The sequence below is a fragment of the Apteryx mantelli genome, chromosome 9, assembly GCF_036417845.1.
Source record: "Apteryx mantelli isolate bAptMan1 chromosome 9, bAptMan1.hap1, whole genome shotgun sequence".
In the NCBI taxonomy this organism is placed as follows: domain Eukaryota; kingdom Metazoa; phylum Chordata; class Aves; order Apterygiformes; family Apterygidae; genus Apteryx; species Apteryx mantelli.
The window spans coordinates 19,504,618-19,526,183 of NC_089986.1; the positions used below are offsets into that span (position 1 = coordinate 19,504,618).

The window sequence follows — 21,566 nt, forward strand, 5'->3', positions numbered from 1 at the left end:
GGATACAACATTTAAAAATGAAATCTAAAAATTAAGAACAAAGAATGGAAGTCTTATGCTTTTTTATGGAATTTGCAGTATTAGTAATGTTTGACTCTTCCATATGTAGAATGCAAATAATGCATAGCAGCAGTTCTGGAAAGAGAATACACTTGAAATTCAGACTGTTTCTTGAAACTTTGTTTTATTACTGTTCATTACAAATTTTTGTATTGTAATGAATTTTTCCCCTTGTGTAAATATAGTACTGTATCCAGTCTCTAATGCAAGAAGCTGGAGTATGTTTTGAGAGATACTTTGAAGCTCATATAATAAATGGATTCTAGAATTTAGAGTTTAAAATATTAGGAAAACCATTCTTTGTCATATACTTCCCGCATCTATTTACTGTCATTCTTTTTAACACTAAGGATATTTGGATTAAAAACAACATCTATTTTTCCTTAATCTCTCACTTTATTCATTTCTAAAGAAAAGTATAATCCCATCATGGTTCTATGTCTGTAACATTCCATACTGATATTACAGTCTTGGGCTGTTAGGGGTCCACCCAGATTACAGATGGTCAAGTTGAGTTTGGGTTAATCAAACTATTAATAGAGGAGTCTTTCTTTTTAGTGAGTATACTCTGCATACACTGTATATACTATACCAAAAAAGCACACTTTTTGTGTCACTGCGTATTCGTACTACCACTAACTCCCAGAGAAAAGCAGCTGCACACAGAAGGGCTGTAACCCAGGACTCTAGTCACCGTGGCAGAACAATCCAGTAGTACCTCAAGTGAAGTATAGAAACAAGCTATATGTAGTTTGGCATGACCTCTAGTTTTATTGCCTTTGTCATGGGCTGTGTATGTGCCTCATTTTATCTTTACTGTTTTCCTTTATTTTTTTCAGGAATCAACATGTTAGACTCTATTAGAAATATGGGTGATGGGGATACTGTTGCCCTCCAGTATGTTTTAATAGCTTCCAACTGATTAATTTTTGAATTCCCTGCAACTGTAGGTGCTAGCCAGTGATTCATGAATTTTCTTATTCCTCCTCAAGTGCTCCCATTTTTAGGTGTTGTTCATTTATGCCTAGTATTTCATCTTATAGAGTGATTAGATTAGACATTCAAAAATACTTGTATTGGAAATGCACAAGAAATGCTGTCAGGCTGTGTATGTATTCCTTGCAAGCTCCATCAGAAATGCAGCTAAGAAATTGTTCATCTATTACTAGTGTAATGCAGTTTATGCTCTGTATGCCTTTTAACTCTTATCTGAAGTAATTTTTAGAAATTAGTTTAAACATTTTTATTCACTGAGTTTGATTTTAGTATTTCTTGTCATTAAAAACTTAAGGAAATATATTTTTTAAATTACCAAGAGGATAGCAGGAGACAAAAGCGAAAGAAAATAAAGTAAAATTAGTCTTTTACTTATTTTTATGTCAATGTCTTATCTTGATATATTACAGTGCTCTGATATGTGCTTTCCTAATACCTTAGCTTAACTATATATTTTTCCTAGAAATTAGCCAAATGGGAGAGCAGTTTTAAGAACTCTTTTATGTACTTAATAATTAAAGATTATCTCAAGCAATTTAAAAAAAATTTCAAGTCAGTTTTCCAAAGTAGTGCAGATTAGAGTCCTGAAGGTAGGTCTGTTTTACTGGCCTGCCTTTCTTTTGTTGATCAATATGAGTAGTTTACCATGTTTCCTAACTCTATTCCAATTTGAATTTAAAAGTATTACATTTCGAAAGGTCCCTATGAAACATGAGCAATGATGTTCTCAGTTGACAGTTTCTTTGAATTCACTTTTGTTTGTCTAGCAGTAGAGCATTAATGTGTATTAGCATATTGTCTTGTATATTAACAATTTTTGAAAAAAATTTTTTTCAGGTTTTTTGAATGATTCAGTTACTAAATGCATTGTGGCTTTACGCTTGACCGTGACAGTGAAAGTCAGCACCTGCTTGCCTGTGGGAAGCCATTCAGATAACTTCCAGTGTTCGGGGAAAGGAGAATGTATCACACAACCAGATGAGGTAAGGTGAACCTATCAAGATCTTTGTGTAGAGTGGAAATTACATGGTAATAGAAATGCAGGGTAAAATGTACTGGATACTCTGAGTGTGTGCATTCCTTGCTGCTGTGTGATAGGCTTCAAAAGCCCACAGATGTTACTAAATAATAAGAACATATTCTTTTGTCATTTATAAAAACCAAACACTTAAAAGTAAGAAAATCCCTGGTATAAGATGCAAAGAGTCATACACTGCCCTGACAGTAAAAACAAGTATTCAAGTCAAGTATCTGGTAATGGGTACTACATCTGACTCACTATACAAGAGTATTTCTTTGTGAGATGAAAAGCATATCGTGAACATTTGGGATCCCAGTCTCCAGACCAATGGGTTCCGGTTTGTGAAGCTTCAGCCTTCTTTTGGTTTTAGGTCTGATGTAGTCTAGTTCTTCTCTCTTCATATGTCTTAATAATTGCTTCCTCACAAACTACTGAATAGTGCCATGGAATTGTCTGAGCAGAACTGTGGGAAGAAACAGAGTGGAGTAATTTGATGATGTTTGGAAATTGTCCTGCCTTTATCTGAGTAGGGTAGGGAGCATATTCATTTAGTTTTCAGTGTACAGCTCTTTCCTTTAAATAATACAATATTGAGAGACTACAGTGGAGATAGAAACTCCACTGGCTACTGTGAATTTTTTGTGTGATATAATAACATGAAAAAATAAGAACGGAATGTGTTAAATTTTCAGTCTGTACACTGCTTTTACAGAACCAGACTGGCCTTCCCTTAATGAGATCATGTATTCTCTATTACCTTTTTTGTATGTTGATTTTATTTCATGGATTAAAAGTCATTTGCCGTACAAATATGCACAGTTAATCTTGGGTTTTATTAATATTCATTTGGGAGATAAAAGCAATAGTAACTGTTGAGTAAATATTAACAGCTGTGAGCCTGCTGTGAGCACAGAAAATTTGGCATATTTAGGGAATTCAGTGATAGTTCATCTGCTACCATTTTCTGATTTAAATTCTCAATAAGTATGTTTGACAGAAAAATGACAATTTGGATTGTAACAACAATAATTAAACTGCTGCAGTATCTATATATGCACGACAGTGCTAACATCTGGAATAATTGAGCATCTTCTTCATTTCTCAAAAGTGAAATTTTAAAATGCCTGAGGTAACATGTGAACACAATTACTGCAAGATGCTTTTAGAAGTAAATGCTACCCTAGCATACTGCTTGGCTGATATCCAGCAAAGTTATTCATTCAGATACATATGTGCTATTTCATAATCCAGTTGAGTTTTTCTGCTTTGCTAAATTTAACATTTTTCTTTTAGAAATTCAGCATTTTGAATTTGATTTATGTACATAATATGTTAAAATTACTATATGCCATGACATATCAGAATGTCTTCTATTTTTCCATTTTTTGTCAAGTTGAGAGTTAAAGGCTGTTGATAGTCTTATTTAGTTTTCTATTTTTCCTATTATTTGTTCATTCTTATGTCTCTAATCTCCTTGTGATATATAATGTGGAGTAAGAGAAAGAAAAAAGACATTAATGGTTGTATCCATGTGGAGGCTTTAGTATCTTTCTTTATTCTGTGTTTTTAAGGAAGATGCTTATATTGCCTTTAATATGGAAACACGATTTATAAATCTTCAATACATAGAATTTTACTTACAAATGAAATAATTTTAAAAAAGGAAGAAAAATTGGCTTCGCAGCAGGAAAAGGGAGCTATTATACCACTCCAAAAAAGAGAAATCAGGACCTTCGCATCACCACTTTTAATCTTGACATTGAAAGTTTTATAAGTTCAAGCTAGAACTGTTAGTGACAGAGGATCCCCCCTCAAGCACACACAGCCTGCTCTTTTCCAGAGCTCTCTAGTTGGACAGAAGTCATGAATTTTTCATGATCTTTCTCCACCCGGTTCTTTCTTTGAGCCTGAGTGTAATAACAAGATAATTTATTAAGGTACTGTTTCTGACATATCATGTTCTAGGATGTAGTTAACTGACACCCCCGTAGCTGAAGCTATGGGACATAAAGAAATCATGTTAATGTCTAAGAGGCATCTTCCAGTGCATTGTAGTCGGAGAGAACTAGAATTAGCAGTATCCTTGATATCTCTTCCTTTCAAATCAAATTTCAGGTTCAAAAATGTAACTGCTTATGTGTTTGCTGTCACAAAACTACTCCTGAATTTTCTAGAACTTGAACAAATGGAAGGACGTCTCCAGAGGCTCTTCAATGCACTCAGAGCTGGTCCAAGTAGCCTTCTAGGCTGGGGGGTCTCACTAAGGCCACAGATACAGTGTTTCCAAATGTTGGTAATTTATGACCAGTTTGCTGCTACAGGGAGAATAAAAATATCATTTTATATGTTCAGCCATAGTGTTCTTTCAAATATGTCATTTTTCCTTACTCTTCTGCAGATTAGTTACATAATAGAATTTAAGCCAGGAAACGGATTCAGACACAGCATAAACAACATAGTTAAAAATAGAAGGTGCCTATTTCATTAAGCAGGATGTTTTTGCCAGTTTAACTTCTCTTAGGTGAGATAGTCACTAAAATGTTGTAATGATTTCCCTAATGATGGAGCAAACAACCGTTAAGATTACATGCTGAACGTGTAGCAACCATTGTATAAGTTTCCCACAAGACGCATCTTCTGTATTTCTTTTTTGCAGACTTGAAACTTTAATTTTCTTTAGCTTTGCAGCGTGCCCTTTGTGATTTGCTGTTTGTTTTTATCTATAATTCATTGTGTTTGTGCAGTCTAGTCTTCCAGGATGCAAAGCAAGTCCGTAGGAGAATGCATAAAAGGCCTAGTGCCATGAATAAGCTAAGAGCTACACTGGCCGTAGTCGTTGCTTCCAGTGCCAAGAAGATTAATGATCATCTTTGTGTTTTTATGTAGTTCATAGTTTTATTTCAAATGTAGTTTAATGCTAAAGAATACAGTAACACATCTGCCTAATGGAAAAGTTAACTGCAATTAACAATCTGCAGTAATACAATTGCAGTGGCATACTCTCTTCGGTGGCATGCATAAAACTATAAACAAACAATTTCTGGCCTAACCTGGAAGTTACTCAGTAACCTGGTTTTTACTCATTCCTTACCAGTTAAAGGTAAGTTGGCCTCTACTCAGCTAGATAATTTTTATAGAATGTAGACATAAAAATTAAAGTTTTTAACGACAGTTTCTTTTTTCAATTACTGTTGTCATTGAAAAGAACATAAATTCACCACTTTGTTCCAAGTTCTGTGAAGTGAGATGATGCTGAGTCAAAGTGATACTGGCTCCCCTTCTTTTCTTTGTATGAACTTTGTATCTCTGTTCTTGTGCTTGTGTTCTTGTGCTTGGCATTCTTCCACAGGGGCAGCGTGAATGTGTCAGAAAGATAATACTGGTCATGGCATCATCGGAGCCTGAGTATCAGTTTCACCTTTATATACACAGCTTTACACCAGATCCTCAAACAAGTTATCTGTGAATGAAAAGCAGAAACCTTAGTACTAAACCCAAAGAGAGATTTTTTGTGTGTGTGTGTGTGTGTGTGTGTGTGTGTGTGAATTTCTGATTCTTCATAGGATTTTCAGTGGAATTTTGAAGACATAATTCTGCTTAGTCCATGTGGAGACATAGTCCATTCTTCCACAGATTACACCATCCCGTAACTTCAGCTCACCAATTTAAATGTTGAAGAGCAGACTATGCAAATACAAAGTTTTTGGTTGGAATTAGAACCCTTGAGATTAACGCAAAAATAACTAGCCTCTACTTCTGCACTGATATACCACTGTTTGAACTGAATAGCAATAATTCACACATCTGCTATATGGGCTGGAAGCTTGTGGGGTAAATCCACTTGATTTTGTATATATCCACCTGATATATAAATCCACTTGATTTTATATATATATATATATACATATATACATATATATATATAAAATATAAAAAGAACAGCTAATTTTAAAAAGTCCCATGTATGCCTAAAGACGTGTCCTCCTGCACATGGACTTAGTTTCTAAATACAAAATAGTCCTAAATACAAAATACATACTCATCTCAGAGTAAAGTTTTGTTCAAACATTATAGTAACTTACTGTAAGGATTTCAATGAATACTGAATGTCTTTCTCAGCAAGAGAAGAGTAGGCATTCATTTTGTTCCGGTCATCTCAATGGCATCTCTACTATAGTAAAAAAATGGTGAGCTTTTGTGGTCTCTCTTTAATCTGAAATTTAGAATCTGATGAGCACTTTATCATTTCTGCTTATTTAAAATAGGAAAATAAATGTACTATATTCCACCTATATTTATAATAAGATGCTTACAGAGAATTGGATTGGCTAATAAATTATTATAAAGAATATTTTATTGCCATTCAAAATGATACATACCTTCTGTGTATGTATGGATTTACACTCCATAATCAAGTAAAATACACAGATGAACTGTCTATTGATAGTAGATTATTGTTTTGGAATTTTAAGATAGTGACTTTAATACTAGCATTATGGTAGTGTGTAGTTTCTTCTGCATTTAGTTTTCCTCAAATATGCTAGCATGTGTCACTTAGTCAAGAAAAAAATTAATACTATCATTTGGGAAAAGTGCAGATGACATGCCTAATAAAAACGATGACACCTAATCTTCTCTACAGAATAGCTTGTCTGCATTTCAGAACTATTATCTGTCATTAGACATTTCAGTTTAAAGTGCTGCAATGCTTTTCTTTTGCTGCTTTCAAAACCCATTTTGTTAACTGCATTTTATGGTAAAATATTCCCACATATTATACTCTTACAAAAGTATCTATATTATCCAGGCTTTTTTTAGTTGCCTATTTCATTAATATTCTTGACCCAATGACTAACTGTTGCATTGTTTAAATATATTAATACTTAACATTATTATAATTAGCTTTACTTCCAAGCACAAGTGATTAAACCTTATGAAGGAGCACTAGCCAACATACATGTTGAGTTTTGTTTTTCTTATTCCACCGTACATAATATGGAGATTGATACTCTGAACATCTTGCATAGTGGAGAGCTTTACTTTGTTGGGAACACAGGGAGATGAAGAAATGCTATTTTCAGTAATATTTGCAGCATCCCAATATGCTTTTTGCAAGCATAGTCCTTTTTACATAGTCTGCAACAGAAATTTGCTCATTTGTATATTATGTTTCTAAACTTTAGATTTGAACACTGCTGCGCTTTAGCAAAATTTGCTTTGGAGTCTGATGCAAACTTCAAAGCTGACCCAAATCTTTGTAAAAATTTTAATCAAAACTTCAAATTCAGAGACTTTCAGGTCCAGAAGTAGCAGAGACTTGCATGCAGGACTTGCTGGCTCCACTCCCCACCCTGTGAGCACTGGAGTCCCTCCTGCTACTCAAGGGACCCTGCTGCAGTTCTCTGTTCCTTCTAGAAGAGATTTGAGTGCAGACAGAGCCAGGTAGTTTGTGTCTGTGCAGGCAATACAGATGTACTCGTCCCTGCAACGAATGGTTCAGGTAGTGCTGGGCTATGCGTCTTGCCCTCAGATCGTGAGCTTGAACTTACCACGCCTGGCGCCTCGCTGTTTTGAGAGAGTTAACTTTGATGGCAAATGTTATACTCTCTGGAACTCTTGCTTATGGCTGTCTTTAATGTCACGTAGACATGGATTAAAGTCTGTTCTCATTTTCAGGGCTTGCACAAGGACTAGAAACACACTTTTAAATGAGATCAAGATTTCAATCTCTGCATACAGGGCACAGAATCTAGACACAGTGCCTGCATCTTGCCTGATGATGTATTCATGTCCATTATAAACTTTAAATATTTATTCAAGAGTAAAAAGGCAGTAGTAATACCAGCACAATGCCATCAGTATATTCGTGTTTTGTATCAGTTTGAATGAAAAGAGCCTAAAAAGCTTGGAACATAAACTATTTAAATTGAGGTATTAATCTGAGAATGAGTTAATATTCAAGGTACCCAGTCTTGGCTACGTAACTGCAGGGGGAATATCTATTTCTGAGAGAAAATGTGTGATATTTAAAAGAAGTATTCCCAACAAATCATGGTTAGGTACTTGAATACAAAGTAAAATTTGCAGGTGTTATCTAAAAACTATTAGAAATAAAATTATAATTTTATAGTGAATTCTAATGTTTAGTCAGGTGTAGAATTTCACACTTTAATTATACTCTCAGTTGTACTCTAAAGAGTATATTTATTTTGATTTATTTTTATTTGTAGACATTGTTATTCTAGGCTTCAGTATTGTATTTATTTTAATATCTGATATATTATTTTGATAAGGATGGTAGTTCTGTAATTCAGACCTGACCATTATTTCTATAGGCTAGAGAGCATAATTATTTTATGCTGGTTTATCTCCAGTAACTTTATAATGACTGACGAAAAAATGGGAACTATGCATCAACTACAAATAATCTTTAACAATATATAAAAGTGTAGGAGATTATTAATGACTTTCAGAGAAATAAATAAACTGTTTTAGATTAGAGTTAAAAATTAATGGTAAAGTTTATTCCTCTTTGAACTCTTCTATTTCATTCCTTTGGCGTGATTTTGACAGTAAGGAGAGGCGTACTGTGTTTGTGGTGTCTTAGGGGAATTTTTCCCATTATAGAGGGAGTCAGGCTAGGTGATCTAATTAGGTGTCTGACTATGAATCCATATTGGAGATTATATTTCTAATGTGCACATATTTTTGCAGTTTGTCTAGTCTTTGCTTCTAGATGAGAAGAATGGAGGGAAAATGGAGCATACAATTAGGAATGGGGATTCCTAGTAGTACAGTTCATGGGCTTCATCTGTTCTATTATACTATACTATTATACTATTATGGGAAATCTTGGCACTTTTGAAAGTGTTCCACTATTTTATTTCTATATCCACTGTCACTAGACCGGCCTTTTTCATTTGTCCCCAAAAGTTTTGTAAGAAGAAGGAAAAAAAACCCACCAAACCCCAAAACGAAAGAAAAACCTGAATATGCTGTGTGAAGGCATCATGCTGTGTAGCACAACAAAATTCATGTTGCATAGCAATTCTTATGGTTGTCTTTCCTGAATCTTAATTTTATGTGCTGTGATAGTTCATAAATTCTTGTATCTAAAACATGAAAAACCTTTCTGGAAGTACAGCCCTGTATCTTGCAATAACAGGAAAACTGCCTTGATGGGTGATGCGATTCTTTAACTGCATTTCAGTGAAAAGCCTATATGTGGCATTAATGGTTATCTTAGGACATCTGAATTCACTGATCAAGGAAGGCAGAGAGAAGGGCTGTGCTTATCCCCTTCTTTTCTCCTCTCTGTACATGTTTTAAGAAGTAATGCAGACTTGTGGTTAGTATAGTGTCTCACTTTGCTCACCCGGAACAGGCAAGTTATGGAGACAGTAATTGGCTTCATTACCTTACAGACAGCAACCTCGATTTTGTAGTTAAGCCTAAACTTAACACACTCTTCCAGGAATGATCACAGTCTCTTGAAATGAGTAACAGAGTATCAAAAAGAGTTAAAATAGCTGTGAAGGATACTGTAGGAAATGTGTATGCACTCTCTTTATTTGGGGCCTGATCCTATATTGTGCACAATGGTGCTGCAATGTTTTGAGATGTTGAGGACAGCACTTATTTTGAACCTCTGATAGCTGTTGTCTTTAGGGACTGAAGTGACCTATGAGTTGACGGGTTTTCCACCAATGCCATGGGGAAATGCTCAAATACTTACTGTGTATTTTGCTAGTTGTTCAGTTCTTAGACCAAAGTGATACCTCTTTCACTCAGTTAGCCACCTATCTGTGCAGCTTATGTGAATTATCTTCAGAGTAAGGTACTGTGTTATATGAGGATAGTATTTTTTGATATGATTATAATATTTTTTTGACTGTGTTTTGCCTGTCTGTCTTGCCTTTCAGTTGAACTTCAGCCTTGTTTGGAAACCTGTCATTGCTAACATGAGAGATATTCAGAGGCTTGGGCAAATATCAGAACATATATTGACCATGTGTTTAGCATTCCTGATAGAGAACATATACATCATTTTGCGTTTTGGAGATATATGCTATTAATCCTCATTTAGACTCAACCAGTATAATATTTTTTAAGAAAGAATGAAATCTTGGGTTTATTGAGTACAGTTTTTATTTGTATGAGGATTGTTATCTTCTTTTTTGTCTAATGCACAGCTGTTTATTCATATAAAGCAAACACAAGTAAAAATAGCAAATAAAATACTAAATCCATCTCTTTATTTCTAGTTCCATGCGCGTGCTGTACTTTGCATTACAATATTTGTGTGGAACAGCTGCATTCTCGCCAGTGCTGATCTGGCTTTGTAATGTATGGGAGAGTGAGTGATGTTGCCATCTAGTGTTTAATGAACAAAGAAAGTAAGTGCTTTAATCTAAGCGGGTACTACAGATGAGAGAGCTTTCCTTATTCCATCCCATGAGGCTTCCTTAGCAACTTTAGAGCTCTAAAGATTTTTTTTTAAAACTAATTTTAAATTATTTTAGTACTAACAAAAATGAAGAATGCCATGTTATGCCTGCTAAAGGTATTTAACAGGTGACTTTAACAGATATAGTGCTATTTGATCTTTTTTTAGATGGTGAGTTTAGAAAAATGTACCAAATACATTCAGAAGACAACCTCTTTTAGCAGAATTGAAGGTGTGTGTCCGGTTTTATTTAAAACTCCTGAAGTAGGGCTCTGGCACCCCAGCCCTGCCCTTCATGCGTAGGGGTGCATCTGTGTAGCAGGATTTTCCGGTGGTAGATCTGCATGTTACTTATTTTGGCAATTATTCCATTCTATAAATACAATTTCTGGAACAGAACAGAAGAAGAAATTCACAGTGATTTCTGTATTTGGGATCTGATCCCAGCCTCCTTGCTTAGATGAAATTCCCCGACATCATTAAAAATCTTAACTGAAGGATTGGAGCAGGTTTAATATTTTAGTGGGTAACTTTATGCAGACATTTACGTTGATGTGTTTGCGGCAGCTGCTTTTGTTATAAATAGAAAACCAACAAAAACATCTCTGTTCAGTAGAGCACTTGATGAAAACATAATCTTTGCAAATTCATTGTGAAGTACATATTCTGTTTGTTTCTAGGCAACTTTTTTCTGTGACTGTGAGGATGAGTATCTGGGTGCTCTATGTGAAGAATTTGATGCTTGTCGAAGGCAGCCCTGCCAGAACAATGGAACCTGCACGGATGTCATACAGAAACACGATGGAAAAAATTTCACATGCAGTTGCCTGGCTGGTAGGTATTATATTACGTTTTAAATAATGCATTTTTGTTTTAACATTCTGTGCGTATCTTTTGCAGAGCACTGAACTGTGCATCTTCAGATACTAGGAAAGAAAGAAACAGAAAAACTACAAGAACATAAGGCCAATTTTTAAAAGGATCAAAGATTCTTCACCTGGGAACAACGCCATTGAAAGCACACTGCCCCACATCTGAACGATAACCTAATGAGTGAATTATTCATAACTAATAGAATTTTAACAGTAAGAGATGAGCAAAATAGGAGTTATTTTGCTGCCTAAAATCAGCTTTTCCTTAATCTGTTTTTTTTAATATGTAAATATGTATTATAACTAACCTTTCAATAAGTGTGGCTTCATTGTATCTAGGAAATGCTGTTCTTCAGATGCACTGGTCAAATGGAAAAAAATTATCTCTGAACTATGCAGCTGCTGGATTGCTCCTCAAAATTAACTTGAATTTTGCAAGTGTTTTAAAAGTGCTGGGACTAAACCAAGTAATTTGTGGATTTGATTAATGATCAAGAATATGTATTCTTTGAACTTACTTTATGAAGATTTGTTTTTAAAATTTGATCAAATGAATAGAGACATCTTAATTGGAATTAAAATTAAACTAAATATGATGGTCATAGTTGAATGCTGGAGGGTAAATTAATATTACATGCTGATGGAGAAGCCTTCTTACAAAATGTTTATTATAGAAAAGGCAGTGCTATTTGCATCTTACATTTCAAAGACACTCAGTTGTAATAGAAGAGTCACTTCAACATATGTTTTCTAAAATTATTTAAAAATAAAAGCAAGCTAAGAATAAGACTAGTGGCAGGTAATTTATTTTGCTTCCTACAAGCACTTTACCACCCATTTTCAGTTCTGTAGAAAACCTGAGTAATTTATTGATTGTTAAATTATGAGATTAATTGGTCAGTTGATATTGGAAGAAAAGGGAAGAGAACTTATCTGAAAAAAGGAAGATGCTTACAGAGTCTTTTTCTGCAGAATATAAAAGTTATGTCATAAAAATCAGATTAGGAAATTAATAATTTAATCAGGTTGTGGTGGTTGTCTCCAAATGCTCACTGAAAGATACGGTTTAATATGGGGTGGGTATTTATTTATGTGGATGAAATGTATATAAGAGGTACTTGTAGCAACACTTCCTTTATTCTCTGTCCAAAGAGGGGTCATGGCGTGAGTGTGTTCCTATATTCCTTTAAAGATGGAAATATTCTTATCTGGTACATTAATGCACAGTCAGCACAGACTGGAGAAACCTTCTAGCTACTATTGATTATGCTGGTATGAAGTACCAGCCTGAAACGTGACTGAACCAGAAGCTGGGTGATGCCTCAATGTGGCTGCCATGTACTGTCCTCTAATCATTTTGTGAACTCCATAGTTCACAACTTCAGCCATGGCAAACTATTTAGCTCCCTTCATTCCCTCCAAAAAACAATGAGTTTACTACGAATATACTTGTTATGCCTCTACGACTTCCACTCTTTTTCTCTTTACTTACAGTAACTACCTTGAATGTGCAGCAAAGAAGTGATTTATATTTGGATTTTTATATAATGACCTGAATTTATAATAAATCTGCTGTGGAAATTAGATCATAAGCTCACTGTGTGCATGTATATATTCTGTTCTATTTCATAAATATGCAAATGGATCAACTGTTACTTTAATAGTATATGTAAATACAATTGAGCGATGTTTTAAATTGTATTAACTGCAAAGTACATATAAGGAGAGAAAGATTAGAGTTGGAGCAACCCCTGAAAGTTGAAAACTTGAACAATCTGTACTGCTAATGTCATGCTGAATATAGCTGGTTCAGAATTCTTTTGGATTTTGAAATGTAGTTTCTAACTAGAAAATAAAAGTTGTTTTTCTTTTTATGATTATGTTTTACACCTTTTTCCAGATAGATATCTTGAAAATTCTTCTACATCAAGTATTATTTGACTAAATTTCTATTTTCAAAATCCCTACGTCAGAAGAAATATAAAAATGATTCTAAACTTATTTAAGTTGAAAATAAAGTGCCAGTCTGTGATCTGGGCTAAATAACTGCAACTTCTAATTCTTCAATGATGTGAGAAAAACTCATTGTAGTTGTATTCAACAAACATACATTTTTTTTTAAAGTGTTTTCACAAATCTTCACTGTTGTTGGGCCCAACTGCTGACTTTTCATGAAATGAAAATTCTTATTGGAATATAGTTTTCCTGTCTTAATTTAAAATATCTCTGACTTAGGTAGTTGACTGACAAGACTTGCAAAACAATACCGGTATATGCTCTCTATTAAAATCCTGGGGTTTAGTTTGTTAAAGAAAGCTTTAGGGAGAACACTTATGATAGTTCTGATATACTTACCAGAAAGCTTAACAATGTTTCTGCTAGGAAAACTTAAGGTTGTGATGTTGTCCAGCTAACTTTTGCAGGGTAACATAAATATGCTTCCTGCTTACATGTGAGACTCCAAAGGTTGTTATTACTTCCATTATTACGCTCAGGTCAGGTCTGTGATGCCTCCTGTGAGGCTGCAAGTTATAGTGCATTGATAAAGCAAATGTTATATAATTGGTATAATGATTTAAATGCCTAAGTATTTTTGTTTATTATGATCCCAGTGTATATTATAGGTAAGTGTATTACTTGCTTAAAGTGCACAAGGACTGGAATATGGTATGAGAAGCCTGTCTGAGTGCAGGTAATAATACATGATAGAGACTGTGGTCTAATTTCCACATTGAAGAAAAGAGGAACAGGTCCAGATACGCATGGTTTTGTCTTGGCCAGTGAAAACCACACAGTGCAAAACTTTATCAGGTTATAAGAGAGCTGTTCTTGTCTGTGGTCTGCAGATACTCTTCAGTCAAAAGCAATTTGGGGCAAAATTCGTAATGGCTTTGGTGCCATAAGCTATAGATATGCACTTAGTATTTTCAAAAGTCCTTAAGTGGCTTAAGTGCCCCACTTTAGCCAGAAAAAAATGGAAACTGTGTGCTCTGAAAACACTGTTGACAGGTATCTGCATCATCAAGTGCTTACTTATTTTTAAAAATTTGGACTGTCCATTTTTTAAAAGCTCCCTTTGAGTTAAAAAAAAAAAAAAAAAAAAAAAGCAGTCACTGTTAGGGACAGGCATTTCAATTGCTTACTTGATGAAGTGTTGACTCATGTAGAAAAAACATTAGATTGATACCGTGAGGTGCCTAGTGGAAAGGAAACGGTGAAGAAGTACATGCCAATTTATTGAACAAAATATATTTCTGATATATATTTTTGGAAATGTATTTCCATTTAAAAATGATTTTCCTCAAGTATTACAATTTTTGCCTTGTTAATTTCGTAATTATTTCTTCAGCTTGTGTCTAGAAAATTTGTCAGATCCTACAAGAAAAACAAATTGTGTTATGTCAAAATTCCAAACATTTCTTTCTACAAAACCTGTCCTACCTCTCATGGTATAACACAAAGCTTACAGTAGATTAAATGAAAGTATTTGGTTTCCATATGTGAAGGCTCTGCCTATGAATGACTGTGATGGAGTTCCCCTGTAATCCTCAGTAAGCTAAGTATAGTTAACTTCATTTATTACATGCTTGAACTTGCAAGGTGCTCCAAAGCCTCAACACATTATGTTTAGGTTTAGCTTTTAAGTATTTTAAAATAAATTATCTTTTTTTTTTTTAATTGCAAATGTCTATAATTACTGGCTTAGTCATTGTTAGCGTCAGCAGCCTGGTGTTTTCTACCCATAGTTTTGTTTTGTTTTCTTTTTTCAAACTTGTGCCAGTACATCAAAAAATAGGGAAACTAGCTTTTTCATATAATAATAAGTTTCTAAAAGATCTTCTTCACTGAGTACAAAAAACTATTAAAGAAAATGGAAAATAAAAGTGTAATTATTGTAGATGCCTCTATTTGCATATTTCAGAACCATTAGTATATGGAAAGTATGTTATTCTAATCCTGCTATGAGGAAATGTTATGAAGATTTGTAACAGCACAAAATCAATAGGTGTAATGATTCTTAAAATGCATCTGACCAACAAACATTTTTTTCTGGGGTGATTGCTTAGAAACACATAATTTAGAGCACACATATTTGCTATTAAATTCCCATATAATAATTTCTTTCAGTTGGAGAAAACATGCTGTCTAGATAATAATAAGATGGAACATATTGGTTTTCACAAAGCTGACATAAAATATCATCTCTGACGAGTTTTGCCTCCAGCTATTATGAGAATGGCAGGAAGTTAGATGATACTTTTAGCAAGCTTCAGAGCACCACAATCATTTTTCTCTTTCTGTGCCAACATTCCTTTGGATACACATTGCATTCCAGTGTAATTTTTAGCTTTCACAAGCTTGGTAACAGTTTGAAGATGGAAAAATGTTTAAATGAGTTAAACATCTTCAATATTGTATTATGGTTCATAAAAATAATCAGCTGAATGTGAGTACTTGAAAAAATATGAAGCCTATAGATGAAAAAGGTTAGTTGACAGTTTTCTGTAGTTCTTCATTGCAGTGTTTGTAAATTTTATGGTAATTTGAGACCCATTAAAATTACAGAAAATCACTGCCTCACAAGAGTAGAGATCTGTTTTTCAGTTTTGTTCTTCCTCTTGAGTTTAGGTGACTTATAGGTGTTAATCCAGATACAACAGAGTTTCTTTTTCCAGGATTCGCATTGCAGAAAATAGGATCATAATTGAGCTCTCCACAGCATGTAAAAACACTAAGGTACACGGAGAGGAAAGTCTTACAGATCCTTTTCTAGAGTAGCACTGTAGTAACTCCAAATATACGACTCTATGTTCAGATCTACTTCATGGTGGCATCAATAGATTTGAGCAGGTGTAAGTATTAGCCTGCTAAACAGGCTTATAAATGTTAATTTTGACTGCGCTAACAAGAATTATTTAATCAAAATAAGAATCTTTTTCCTTTTTTTCCCTGCATGAGCAAAATCCTAGTCCAGGCTTGCCCTCTATCCCTCCTTGGAGTCATTGTGTTAGTTAACCTATTTATAGCACTATATTAACAGTATTAACTGGTCATAGTTTATGGTGTTAAACATGGTTATTACTGATGATGTTTACAAGTTTATTTGGGGTACCTTTTTAAAAATAAGGGGCCTGTGTGTGTAATGTAGTATCAGTCATACATCCAAGACAGTTTCTGGGAAGTGAAATAAAAATCAGAATGGGGAAGGTGTGGTGTTAGAATTTAAGTTTGGAGTATTTAATCATTTAAGTTGTGTTTTGTAAGTATGTTCATTATTTTGGATGTGTTATGTAGACTTCAGACATATGGAACAAAGCAAACTTATGGTCAAATAGTACAGTACACACAGTCTGTAGCTTGTGATCTTTGAGAAGCTTATTTGGCAGAGTTTGCAACTGTGCTGAGCAGTTCTTCACAGCTCCCACTTAAAATAAACACCCTCTCTGAAGCCCAGAAGTAGGAACCTAGTGATAGTCATTCAGCATATGCACAAATAATTCAGAAAGACAAGTCTTGTTTAAAGTCTTCCTTTTAAAGGATTTTGACTTGAGTTTCAGGATACATTTGAACGCTATTCAAAAGGGGCTGCTTTATTGGTTATATGGCTGCTTGTGAGAACCCATTCCCAACCTCTGTTGTACTGGTGCTGTCAGAATATTGCTGCTGGCGAAATACAATTTGTTGTGATCGCTAGGTTTTCACTATTTTTTTAGGTTTCTCTAGTGAAGTATAAGTTCTTATTAAGGATTTCATTTTATAAAGAAAATTAAGGGAATGTCCTGGGTTCTGTTTCTTACCTTTTGGTTAATTTTATTCAAGAAAAGTAATAGTACTACTTGAATGACATAATAGTACATTTAGTGATAAAATGTTCTTTTCCCTGTATTTTCTGAATGCTGTGTGCTGTTTTGTAGGTTACACTGGGGAGCTATGCCAGTTGGAGATTGACCATTGCATCCAGCAGCCCTGCCTCAATGGAGGTACCTGCTCATCCAATATCAATGGATTCAGTTGTCAGTGTCCAGAAGGTAAAGAGCAATGACTTATCTGATATCTCATATGACTTGGTGTTTTGTGAGGTGTACTTAGTCTAATTTTTCAGTTATATGGAAATATATTTGGAATTATGCCTTAAACCATCATCATAAGTAGATAAAATTCCAGATGAGATATCTTTGTGTCATCAGCAATAATACATAAAGTGTGGTTAGAGCTTAGTGTTTCAGTATATATGTTGAACAGAAATAGTCTCTCCCTTCCCTGGCATCTCTACAGTAGAAATCAGGCTACAGCTTTGTGAGAGAGAGGAGAGAGTGTGTCCTGCCTTTTGTGTTGTCCAGAAAGTGGGTGACAAAAGCTGCCTACCTTGTAGTATTTGTGTAGTGCTGCATCTGGGTCAGTGGGTTAAAGGGTGTATAATAATTCAAAGCTAAAGGAATGTTTTCAATCCCCCAAAGTTTTAATTCATTCTCCTTTCTGTTTGGACTGCTTTCTTTCTCTACATGCAAGCCTTTCAGCGAGTCTCATTGGTAAACACTGTGAATGTTACTATGTGAAATGAGGACACTGTGGTGCTGAAAGTCTATGTTTTTTGTAACATCTTGCTGACTGGAATGGCAGATGCCTAAATTGCTCATAAAAAAACTATCAGGAGTGAAAGCTCTCAATTATAAGGTCTTCTATTAGTTATTTATATTTAAGATTAGAACCTTGAACTAATTATATTTCTGTCCTCAGTTTATCCATGCATGTTGTTTATATTCTTTCAGCAACTTGTTCTTGCTCTAAGGGTACAAGTCTTTGATAACTATTCCGGTAATATACCCTTGCTTAACAAGGAAAAGTTATTTGTAATTTCTTCAAACTGATTCCTTGTTTTTTTAGTGTTTTGCTTTAATAAGTGATCCACTTAACAACTATGTTGAAACGCAGACACTGACATTTTGACAGCAATGTAGATCTGGCATTTAGAAGAATCCTGAAAATTGTTTGCCTTATAACTGTTAGTGAAATTCACAGAGAAACACATTAGATGTTGGATTTGGTCAGTAATTTACTTGCATTTTTCTCAGGAAATGTGTTCAAGTATCTTAATTTAAGGATGCTTTGCTGCAAAATATCTTTTCAATATAAATGCTTGGAAAAATAGCTACTGGGATTTTTTGATTGTTTTAATAATGACATATTTGTTTCTCTGCATGGCCTAATTACTTGCTCCTGCTGACCTATTAATCAATATGCTGACCATATCTCTCAGCTCCTCTCTTACGACCAGTGGAGATGCTGCCTGGCCCTGGGATATGGGGATGGGTTGGGGTCCCAGGGTGGCCACGTCGGTGATCTCTGCTGTTGGGCACGCGGCAGCACTGCGGCTGGGGGACGGCGCCCAGCAGGACCCCGCTAACAGGCTACGCTGCAGGGCCGGGCCGTGATTAGCTGGGGAGTCTGCCTGGGGCAGGGCCGGGGGCAGCCGGAGGCGGGCTGCTGCCCTGCAAGCGCGCAAGCTCTGGTGTGTGCTGCGGGCCTGAGGTCTGAGCGCTTTGGACCAGATCCAGCACAGGAGAGGTAGACCTTCCCTCTGCTCTGCCTGGAGCTGCTCTCCTTAGAGAGAGTGGTGCAGAGGTTATTTGATGTGCCACTACTTGATGTGCAGCATTTGTATTTATAAAAATTAGCAGCTTCTCTACTGCAGCAGAACCAAATCTCTTGCCCTTCTTCTGTTTCAGCTTTACTTGTCTTTGGCTGTCTGTGTTACACCATTTGGTCCTACAGTCTTCCTGGCTCCTTCGCTTCTCAAATATTTATCTTTTGCCTTCTTTTTTTACCAGAATTAGGTTTGCTTAGTTTCCAGTTTGGCTCTGTTGTATGTTCTGATTCAAGTATACATGTTTTGGTACCTTCATTCCAGCACTTTGCTCTTTTTCCCTCTGGGCACATTCATACAGTTTTCTTGATATTTTAAGATTTTATTTTGACAGTACTTCTGTTCTTGCTGTGTCTTACAAACCTGTGCTTATGTTGTTCTTGGGGTCTTGAGGTTTTCTGTGGTTTCTGAGTTTTCTTTTAAGATACAATATGCCTTTTAACTCTTCTAGAGGAAAGAAAAAAAATTACTTACCAGCTTCAAAAAGTATCTCTCTGCTCATAGACTTCATTAATTGGTAAACATGCTTTTTGCATCACCTGTCTGAAACTTTCTGTGTAAAGTATCATTCATGTTTCTAAGAGCAGCCATATTGTAGAGCAAAGATGGAACTGCAGTTATTTCTGCTAGAAAGGATAGCCCCATACACTTCATGTCTGATTCTCAATCCCTTGCAAATGAGCATTATCTGGGGAAACCATTCTCAGGTTTGCAGGAACAAATTCCATCTTGCATGTATGATTGCTCTTCTTGAGTAAGCCTATGATAACTCAACAGCAGCCCTGAAGGATCTCCCAGACTCCTTAATAATTACTGGTGCTTCAGACAGTGAGTGCTCCCCCTGAGATTTTGTAGCTGAGCTTCCCACTCATGTCCTCACCATAAAGAAGGGAGACCATCGGAGCAGAAGTGTCATTTGCCTTGTCTGCAAAGGCCAGGGCTATTGCTCTGGAGCAGCTTATGGGCTTAGTAGAAATAAGGTGTTGCTTTCCCATGTTGTTCTGATGCCAACAGGCTCAGGAATTCAGCTCTTTTGTGGAGGGAGAGAAAGGGTTGATTTTCTAGATGCTATAAAATAAAATACATTATCTAAATTTACTAATGACTGCATTTGCCCTGATTCTTCTATCTTCTTTTGAGGCATTATCCTCTCATAGAGAGGCATATTTTGAGAGCCTTTGTTTGGGTTTTGAAGAGATTTGGTTATTTTTGTAAATAAAGAATAGTTAATTGAAAATTGCAGGTGCAGTAACTTGCAGATTTGCTATTTTTAGTGTCCTCAAATTTTCCATTTCTGAAAAAAACACTGTTGGTTTCCAATTTAAGTGAGGTCTCTTGCTCAGCTGCTATTCTCCTGCTGTGCTTAATAGTAATTGCTTGTTGAGAAGAGGCCTTTCTTTCTGAAGTGCTAATTCAGCACAGTGGGGGAAAGTCAGCCCAGGAGCTCAGATGTGTGTAAAAACTAAAAGACTGGAGAATTTGGAGATATAATGTGGATGGGCAGAAAAGGGTAAGAGAAGATAGAAAGTATAGCAAAGGAGAAAGAAAAAAATGGCAGAAGAAAGGAGTGAGTTGGAAATAATGAGGAATGATCTGAACATGATACATTTGTATCTCACAAATGAGATCTGTGGTTTATGAAAGAAGCATGTGAGAAGTTATGGAAGGTGAGCTTTTGAGACACTGAAAAAGAAGCCTAGATTGAATATGAACATTTCATGATTATTCTTTAGACAATTTTACTATCTTAAGAGTCCTTTAACAAAACTGAATTTAATATGTTTTTAGACTTGACAATTCCATTTTTTATGTATTCTAGCTTTTAATGTGTCAGGAATATGTTAGGAAATAAATTGTTATATGAAGATGTTGAGACAACTTATTTAAAGAGGAAATTTGATTTTACACTCAGATCTATAATGAAGAACTTATACAACACTGAATAAGTGTATTCAGAATTTTCAATCTTAATATTGATACAGCAGAAATCATTGGGAAGAGGCTGTTTAGGATGTCTTGTTTGCTGGGGTATGGATCTTTGATCATATTATTTAAAATTTCATGATAATAAACACACATTTAGTGAATATACCTTCAAATGTTCTTGCAAATAAATTTCTAGGTGTCCTAAAAATCCACACATATTAAAAGTATGTCAACTTGACCATGGCTATTTGAAGTTTATATTCAGAATAATTCTATAAATACCTGTATCATTCTTTCAAATATCTGCTCTGATTTTCTTCTGCTTATTGTAATGTATTACATACTTTTGTATTGACAGTAATATTAATTCATTCTGTTAGTTGTTTGGGATGGTGCTCGTCATTTTAGAAATTTGGTTGCTTCAATTTCTTTAAGTAACTGATAAGTTGCACTAAAATGTTGTTAATTCTGAAACCAGCCTGAAGTGGAATTCAGTATGCAAATAATTAGAAACAAATACAAAAAAGGATCGGAAATAAAGGAATGTAATTATAATATATCCTGAGAAACAGAGCAGCTAATAGACCTTTCTTACACAAT

The 21,566-nt window shown here is 35.0% G+C and overlaps 1 protein-coding gene across 1 annotated transcript in view; it reads left to right on the top strand.

Moving 5' to 3' along the window:
* Positions 1-21,566, top strand: part of DNER (delta/notch like EGF repeat containing) — a 147,331-nt gene that overhangs the window by 88,598 nt on the left and 37,167 nt on the right. The window contains exons 5-7 of the mRNA XM_067301892.1: positions 1,894-2,039; positions 11,204-11,357; positions 17,311-17,424. Of these exons, the coding sequence (XP_067157993.1) occupies positions 1,894-2,039; positions 11,204-11,357; positions 17,311-17,424 (414 nt within the window). The remainder of the gene's footprint in view (positions 1-1,893; positions 2,040-11,203; positions 11,358-17,310; positions 17,425-21,566) is intronic.